The 9,916-nt window shown below is 36.5% G+C and overlaps 1 protein-coding gene across 1 annotated transcript in view; it reads left to right on the forward strand.

Annotated features, from left to right (window-relative positions):
- Positions 1–9,916, forward strand: part of LOC107701581 (NT-3 growth factor receptor-like) — a 194,979-nt gene that overhangs the window by 36,488 nt on the left and 148,575 nt on the right. The window contains exons 2-3 of the mRNA XM_016503633.1: positions 5,034–5,108; positions 6,724–6,795. Coding sequence (XP_016359119.1) covers positions 5,034–5,108; positions 6,724–6,795 — 147 coding nt within the window. The remainder of the gene's footprint in view (positions 1–5,033; positions 5,109–6,723; positions 6,796–9,916) is intronic.

Genomic DNA, 9,916 nt, shown 5'->3' on the forward strand with positions numbered 1-9,916 from the left:
GAAAGCAGGCTTGAGGTGTCAAAGAGACAGTTTGACCATAAAAGTAATGCTTAAATCTCTGCAATAAACCCAATTGTGATTAATTCAAGTCATTCTGTGGCCGTCTGCATAGGCTTTTAGCTCTCGCATATGTTTATTATAGAAAACCATCACGCATATTTAATGAATCCTCACAGGAATACTTGTTTACAAGATTGTTTTATGCTTTCCAGAAAGCTTTATGAATCTGTTATGATATGATGACTAAATAGGGCCAAATCAGTCTGAAGTGTACAGGAGCCACAGGAAGACGCGTCTACTTTTGGTACTTGTCCTTCAGACACTGTGGATCTGCTCTTTGACTCATTACTGGTCATTTAGAAACTGCACTGCACAATCAATGGACCCATCAATTAGTCGATGTGTCAGTTAGTCACAGGGGTAAAAACCCAGCTCACAATTTTGGATCCGTTTAGTCCATCACCGTCCAGCTCCCCCTCCAAATTTCGATTCCTTCACGTCTTCAACTTTCGATTTAAGCGCAATCTGCAGAATCTATTCAGCATTTAAAGAAATGTGGATATGTGCCCAAAGAAAAATCATCCTGTTGGCTGATATCGATGTGACTTGCCCCCATGTTGTTTCGAACCTGTATGATTTTCTTCTATGCATCACAAAAGGAAATGTTTTGAAGACTGTTCATTCTTTTGTATTTAATGAACATGAATGGGTACCGAGGCTGACAAACTCCAAAAATGAAAAAATAAAAATAAATAGCTGAGTCTGTATGATTTTTGCACAATATTTCAAAGGGATAGTTCACCCCAAACTGAAAATTCTGTCATCATTTACTCACCCTTGTGTCTTCTGTGGAACATTTTTTTGCTTCATCCAGTGGAAGTCAGTGGTTACCAAAACTCACCAACATTCTTCAAAATATATTATTATTTTATTCTTTATAATATTCTTTTGTTTTCTGAATAAAGAAATTTATTTATGATATATGCATATCATATTGGCAAGTACATAAAATGTTCTTCTTCATTAAATTTTTCTCTACTTAAATGTTCTCACATAGAACTGTCACTGTCACACAGGCTGTGTTTATGTGTAAATTTATTAATATTTTTAATTATTTTTCTTTATATGGCCAGTTTTCATTTTAATTTTGGTAGTTTAATTTTTTTTTGGTAATTTTGTCATTTATGTAATTTTTTAAATATATTTATTTTTTAATTTAGCTGTAATTTATTTCAGTTTTATTTTTAGTATTTATTAATATTATTAGTTATTAATATAATTAACTTATTTTACTTTTTATTTTAATTTCTATCTAAGTTTTTCATATAATATTTATTTTTATTCTATTTATTTTAATTAACAATTTAATTTAATGAAAAAAATATTTGTAATATTTTTACTTTTAGTTAACAATAACAACACTGCTTGACAGTCACGTTATACTGTATAGTCACTATAACATTCTTCAAAATGTCTCCTTTATTGCTCCATGGAAGAAAGTAAGATTTGGAACAACATGAGTAAATGATGACAGAATTTTGTGTTTGCATTAAAATGACTGTTAACTAGTTTGACATTTTGTGTGTGTGATTTGCCTAATCACGTGACCTTTTAATTTTCGAAAAATGGTTGAAGCTCAGTATTTGTGGAACTGGTTTAGTCTGAGTGCCATGTCATAAAACTAATGCGATGAAAAGACGGGCTTTCAATCTTACACTGCTCAAACAGCCCCAGTTCAACTACCTGAAATAAATATAATTTATAATTAGACTCAGGCGTAGTTACCAATTGAGATGTGCGTCGAGGCTTCCCTGTGCAGGATGTGGTCTGTTTTTCACATAAATGCTCCCACATATGCCCACTCATACATGCACAGATCAAGTGTAGACGGTTGACATGTTCAAACCAGATATGGACATTGTTACATTTTTATGGCTGATGTAAATATGTGCAAGCCGAGCTCAGAAAACCTGATGCTAGCAACAGATGGAGGGTGGCTCATAATTTCCCGGGCACAGCTATTGGAGATGTGTGTCGTGCAGCTGCTTACCGCAGTGTCAAGAAAAACAGCATCTGGGTGTGTGTATGTGCGAGCGAATGAGTGATCGGGAGAGAGAAGCGCCTGAGCCACTGAATGATTGAACTGACAGTATCGAGAGCATGACACAGTGGCAAATCCCAGAAGTTTTAAATCATTTGTCGTTAAGTGCCAGAGCTAAATAAGCGATTAAGACTTTGGATTCCTTTAGGAGTGTCACAAAATGGCCTACCCAGCTTGATCTGCTAGCCACCAGGTGCCAAGCGCCACTTCCTGTCAACGGACAAGAGGGGAGACCTCTGGGAATCACGTTTCCACAACAGCAAGCTACAAGTGCGTGAATTTGCATAGCTGACAAGCCAAATGCTCCAAGGAATGTGCTGCCCTCTCTTCAATTAAACGCTTTCTCATTAGCTTAGGTGTAATTGCATTCTGGGTAATTTAAATGTGACTGAATAAATCGTGAGACGGAATGTGATTTGGGAGCACCAGACAATGAGTAATGGTGAGCTGGAGTCAGTGTCCTCATCAATGAAATTACTGATATATATTTGTTGACAGAAGGTTCTTTTGGTTTTGTCAGTGGCAATGAAGGTGAAATGCTTTATTTAAACATACTGTATATTTTATGTATTATAAAACATTTTTTATTTAAATATTCTATGATAATTATTTAATATATAATATTTGTTATATATGTGTGTGTGAGCATGTGCACGTGTGTGTATTACACACTCTCTCTCTCTCTCTCTCTCTATATATATATATATATATATATATTCTGCAATAGAAATGAAGCAGAAATAAAATTATGAAAACTTACATTTGAAAAATTAAAGATTTGAAATGTGTTGCCTTGACAACTTACTGAATTAAATTTAAATTGAAGTACTAAAATTACTAAGACTGAAAAAATAAAGCTAAATAGAAATATAAAAAAAATACAAATGACTGATACAAATGACACAATTACAATGAAAGAAAGAAAGAGAAAACTTTACTGTACATAAAATGTAAGCTAATAAATAAAATCATGTATTAGAGATGATTATTAAATTACAAATGTTTGCGTTTTCAATGTGTTTATAAATATAATTTTTTTGTAAAATGTGTCTGGCTACAGTTGATAGGTTGTCATCATTTCGAACATTTTTATAATTAAATTAATATTTTTATTAATAAAAAAAAAAACATTTCAGTCAGAGTAAAATTGTGTAAAATTAATATATATGGAATGGCAAAATTTACAACTATTTTTTTTTTGCCAAAAGACATAGACTGACCAAATCTCATAACTGTGCAAATAATAAATCCTTGGCTGCATTTCTTGCATATATCAAAAGAACTATGCATATTTCTTTATTTTTATGTATTCATATATTTTTATTTCTCTTTATATTTGTATTTTATATTTTATTGTTTTAGTCCATTAGTGTGCCACTTCTTCTCTTTTTATTAGTTTCTCATTGATGTTTGTTTGTTGTTATAATGAGGTCCTGGCTGGTACAGTATACTGTATCCACATATGTCTCCAGGCTGTCCTCTATGGCACATGAGCCAGCTGAATACAGATGCTGATGAGGCAGAAGCCTCCTGCTGTTCATCTAAAACCTTCCGTCATTGACACTGGAAAACACTTTCCTGCAGCCAAGAGGGTCCTTTAAACCGAAGGGCTTCCAAAACCACATTACCCAGTACAGCACTGATTAGAAAAAAACGAATTTTCCTGGCATTCCAGTCTCTCCCCCAAGTACAAAAGTCGATTAGCTATTTGTAAATGAGTGCATGCTTTGAACATCATCATTACCAGACTTTGGGCAAATACAATTACCATAGAATGAAATTGAAATAGGTTTCATTTAATGTGAAATGTGTCTTTCTGTGAAAAATGTTTCGTCCTTGAGCTCTAAAAATCTCGATGGATGGTTCTGTCAGGCTAATTTTTAGTTTTGTTTGGTGTATGACACATTCTGTCCGAACGGCCAATGTGGACTTAATTACTCGGCTGGATCCTGATGTTCTCAGAATGCAAATTGTCAGCATGTGATATGAGTAACTTATAAAAATGAAGAGAGGCAAGATGGTGTTATACTGATAACTGGCTTTGAATGGAAAATGACCATCTGTATTTACCATTAAACAAGCAAATGGAATCAAGCATTGTTTGTTTGCAGACACCGCTTGGTTTTATAAGCCTATATTTTTATCTAAGTCTTTATTTTTGGTGGACCAACGTACATTCTTAAAAATAAAGGTTCTTTATTGGCATCAGTGGTTCCGTGATCAACCTTTAACCGTCTTTCCATTGCACAAAAGTTCTTTATAGTGGACAATGGTTCTTCAGATTATTAAATATTCTTTACACTTAGAAAAATTGTTCTTTTAAGAACTGTTCATTAAAAGGTTCTTTGGGGAACCCAAAATGGTTCTATGGCATCGCTATAAAAGCTCCCATTTGAGAGTCTTTATTTTTAAGAGTGTGTTTGTAATAATTATACCTGCATTGACATGAAAGCATAAACATTTTAATATTCCACGTTACACACAGAGCTCAAACTTTAATTTCATCTGCTCGTCGGCAAGCCCTTGTTGTCTTCTGAGTGGCTGTGTTTATCAGCGTTTAGCAGCGGATGGCCAAAGTGTTCGAGCTGGGGAAACTTCTAGAAACATAGTTATGGCGTTGGCCAAACTTCTGAAAACATTTATTAATCAGAGTCTGTGTTGTAATGGGTGCTAATTCACAAAACGATGATGCCAGTATTTATAAATTTTTAGACAAAGTAGTATATAATTTTAATATCAGCCATTTATCAGTTATTTGCTGTAACATAATTATTATCGGCTTTTTAGTGAGGATTTTTGATATTGGCGCATTTCTAATATTTATCATGTTTTTCTGTTTTGAACCAATCACAACATCTTTGACTTCTCTACAGGCCAATGGGAATTTTCAGATGAATATGTTCTAATTCTATGTTCTGGATTTGTTTTGCAGACACATTGAGAACTGGTCGGGCTTGCAGACGTTGAGGGACGTTGACATGGAGTTGTACACTGGGATTCAGAGACTGTGAGTTCCACATTACTACCACATCTCGCTTAGGACAATAGATATAATGATAACAAGGGTGCCGCCACACTTAAAAAAAGAAAAATAAATCGCCAAAGATAGCTTTTTGATCTGGCATCTGCAGGAACATATTGCTAGCGATGCCATTCTAGCATGGGCAACTTTCACAGTGGCATCCAAATGCTTTTTCTAGCCAGCCCCACATAAAATTGCCTCCCCAAGGCCTGCTTTAAAATGATCAAATAATGCTGCTGAAGTGACCAGATAATTTAATTACATCCCCCAACACCCTCCATCTGGCCAAGCCTGGCTTTACCTCATTCAGTCTGCTGCTGTCATGCACGTATCTTTACTTGGCTCTTCATAAGTAGGGCTTCCTCCCTCACAAGAGCCCCTCAAACCTCTTCTTCCTCCCTATTATGGCTCTACTGGTTAATGGAGACCAGGAGCAATGATTAGTAAGGTTCTCATTAGCAGTTACTTCTCACCTTTTCTATTAAGTGGACGTGGCAGAACCTGGTCATGGTCTGCCATTGGAGGAAATTTTTGAGCTGAGAAGATTCACAGTTTGGCGATTATCCATTTTAAGTATCATGTTCATTCGGCTTAAGTCTCCAACCTCATGCTAAAAGAAATACTTTGATGTAATCGCTCACGCAAACATCCCTAATAACAAGAGCGGAGAGTGCTTCGTGCAAATAAACATCTCACAAATGCCAATAAAAAAAAATGTATTCAATATACATAATTGATTCCAGCTGCCAGCATAAATAACTGCGGGAGCAAGGATGCAGGCTCTTGATGATATTCTGCCCTTAATGATGTTACTTCAGGAGAGGAGACAGACTGGAAGAGAGGATTTGATGATGTTTTTTTCCCCCTTTTACTTCCACATTTCCCCTTTTAACACTGTTGCGAGACGGCTAGGCAATTAGCAGCCCGTTTAGCCCCTAGCTGCTGTCAGATCCATTTAAAATGATGACCATGAACTTGTCCTTCACTCATTTTTTAACCAGCTCACCTCCTCTTAGACCTATGATTTGAAATCAGAGCAACTTAGTGCAGCATTTGACATTAGCATAACCTAATTGTCCTTTGCTACATGTGGTTGTTTTTTTCCCCCCACAAGTAGCATTATAGTTTCCCAAGGTTTTCATTACATCTCTTGCACTCATTTTAAATATTTGTCATACAATTTTCTCTTTGCACACGTTTGATGCACAGATGAAAAAAACTTTTTTTTAAATGTGGGGGAAAGCCTAGAATCAGAGATAAGTTAATGATCAACTGGAGCCCATCTGCATGTTCTGCATGTATGAAACTGAAGCTGTTTGAAATCTATAGAAATACAAATCTTCTTTAGAAATTGTGAGATTAGTTTGTGAGAAGCTGTTAATGATATATTCAAGAATGATCTAAATATCATTACAAAAAGTGGCTTTAGAAGTCAATATATTCTGATCTGCAGTCAATTTTTCATCATTTTGCGTTTCAAGATTTAAAAGTGTTTCAACTTTAGAAAAATGTCCAGGAAGAAAAAACATGAGTTCAAAATTGTTGGGTTCACACTTGGGACTAACTACTAATACATGTTTATTTGTCCTTTCCATTCCAGGAACATTGTGAACTGCAACTTGCGTACGATTCAGTCGCGAGCCTTCGCTAAGAACCCCTACCTACGCTACATGTGAGTCTTGTGTGCTAGATTGTTCTCGAACACCTCATTTGAAAGTCAATTGTTTGTTCCTCGAGAATCATACTGTTAGATATGGATCGTTATGTTGGGTTTACTCGTTCATCTACACCAGGCAATAGATCTTCTTAAGTAGGCCATGTTTAGCAAATGGGGACAATACATTTTCCATCTTTGGATACTCTGCACAGTATCATGGCTGCTCTTATTCGAGAGATGCTTTGGCCCTCCGTGCATAATTTATGATGATAAAGTTCTCTGCCATGTGTTACTGAGCACCACCCACAGCTATTTCTCAAAAGTGAGCTTTGCGAGTAGCCCGGCAGACACATACGTTGGTTTTAATCTCTGAAGAGCAGTTTTGCAGAGTGCTTGTTAACATATCGTCTTTTTCTATAAACGTTTGATGGTTTAAAATTGCTTGACCGAAATGACTCCTTTCGATAATTGGCCTAACAGTCTGTGCCATAAAGCAGCAACGTGCGCCTCTTAAAATTCTTTGTGTTAGATTGCTTGCTCACTTCCTTGTTGTGTGCTCTGAATAAACAAAGATTGTTTGAGGTAGAGCTGCCTGAGATGTGGGGGAGAAGGTGGTGGAGAATGCGGGCACAGAGAGAGAGATGATTTACTTAATGAAGGCTGAATGGGACGAGTGTGACAGGACTGTTATTTCCCAATTTCCTGCCAGTGAGCGGTGGAAAGGACGTGGAATCGCAGACTGTCACCTCCACACAGTCCATCCCAATTTGTGCTGTCCATCACCACCTGCAAATGCACTTCTTATTTTCTCTCTGTCATAAACCGACGCGTGTGAGATTTTGTGTTGGTGAGCGTTCCTGGTGAATGTCTTCTGTACAAAATGTTCGGGAACTCTTTGTGTCATGTATTTGTCACTACATGTGTCCACAGTATTGTGTACGGGAACCTTTTTTCATGCCAAGTTTCAGGTACAATTTGCACTAGCAGTCTGTTAGCACTATGTGTGCACTTGGGCTACACAGAATCTACTTTTTTTTTATACACATTTAAAAAAAAAAAAAATTTTTCTGGAACATTACCACCACAGTGTCACTTCCACCACAGTGATGTAGTGAATCAGCTAATGGGGAAATATGAATAATTAATCATAACTAGTTATAATTAATTATAAATATTTAGATCCGCTGTAGATATTTAGCTACCACCGACTCTGGGCGGGTCCCTGGTGTGAGGCCTTTTTAAGGTCTCGGAAGATTCACGCCTCTCAAAAGCATCTTGTCCAATGAGAAAGACGGAAATCCCAAGTGTGAGTTTGGAAATACTGGGGAGTTTTATGACTCTTTGTGTGGAAGCATGGTAATTTGCATATGGAACTTGAATCGAAATTACTAAAGATTCTCAGGACACTAATATATTGCCTATGTACCAACATATAATATACACTCTCGTTTAGATCATCAGAAGACTAATTCATAGATACTAAACATGGTAGGGTTACATATATGTAGGATGACAGGAATGAGTGTTTCCATCACAAGCCTGCATAAAACAGTATAAAATCTCAAAGACAACATACACGATGACCTGAAGGCTATGTGTGTTCATTCAAAGAAAGGTTTTCCTATGGATTAATTAGTAGAAAAGTCCATTTCTACTGTGCATTGTGCCTCTTGCTATGGAACATGCAGTGATTTTCCCTACTCACATTCCATCAGGTCGTAAATGGCTCTGGTCTTAGCAAAGGTGTCGGGGTTGCCATGGTAACCAGTGGCCTGTGGTCATTCGCAGACATCCTGGCGCCCAGTCTATTGGGTGAGGGGTCTGTGACGACTTGTTAATCTAATGAATAACTGCAATTATTTTATCGCGCGTTAACGCAGTTTTTTATTATTATGAAAGTCCGTTGCTCACTGGCTCTAAATACACATACAGACAAACCATCGGGCACAAGAAAAGATTGCCTAGTGTGAGTACACCCTTATTCTCCCGCATCCCGCACACATGAGTCTCTACCCCTCCCGAACTCGCAGTCGCCCATCAAGTGTTGTCCCGCGCCGCACTCTACTGCGTTGGGTCCCGCGATAGTGCAGGTCTCTAAGGTGCCTGTTATAATGTTATGATCGAGGCACTGGACTCTGAGCATAACTTGTTTTTCTATAACAAACTACAGTATAAAATATTTTCTATAAAAAAGTTAATGCCCTTGCAGTGGCAAATAGATTTGGTTTTATATTTAATTTGATTACATTAATGTTATAAGTTGAGATTTACAAGAAATATTTTAACTGCTGCTATGTAAAAGGAATACTGCTGTAAAAAAAGCACCTTATTTGTTTAAAGTGCATTTTTGTTCATATAGCACTACTTTTAAATGAAAAAGTGCACAATACACTACTTTTGAATTCATTATTGAATTTTGTGCATAATGCGATTAATCGCAGAAAAATCATGTGATTAATCGCGATTTAAAAAATTGTTATCGTTGCCCAGCACTAAAAATAATACATTACAGTTAAAATTATAATTTTACAAAGTACTTCCGTCAAAACATCAAAATTGCGTGCACGTCTTCAAACCATGTGACAAGATTACTGCAATATTTCAATCTTTTTTTTTTTAATAGATCCATCATAGTTTTAAACATGTATGATTTACATTTTTATTATTGTTTTTTAATAGTTTAGGGTTGAAAGTCTGGGTTTAAGTACTAGTGATTGAGCAATGGTGACCAAGAGAACAGATGTAGGGGTGTCTTTCTCTTCAGGACATATTCAAAACTATCTGTGTGTGTGTGTGTGTGACAGAGAGAGAGAGAGAGAGAGAGAGAGAGAGAGAGTCAGGCAGGCACATACTACAGTAATGTCTCTTTTTGGGCCCTTTTGTTTTATTCTCCATTCCATGTGTGGTCTTCACGGAACACTGACTTTTATGAGCAAAAAAGATTTCCAGATGTGTCATTCACAATGCACACGAGGTCAGGTCGCGGGAACAAAGCGGCAGTGTTCTGATCCGTTTCCCATTTCTGCTTTATGCCCCAAATGCTTGATGTGGATGACACATCACCATACTCACATGGAACTCAAGTTATAAGTGCTAAAATAACATCATTACTGTTCTGGATCAATACACTTATATA

This window comes from Sinocyclocheilus anshuiensis, unplaced genomic scaffold (assembly GCF_001515605.1).
Source record: "Sinocyclocheilus anshuiensis isolate Anshui unplaced genomic scaffold, SAMN03320099.WGS_v1.1 scaffold729, whole genome shotgun sequence".
Lineage (NCBI taxonomy): Eukaryota > Metazoa > Chordata > Actinopteri > Cypriniformes > Cyprinidae > Sinocyclocheilus > Sinocyclocheilus anshuiensis.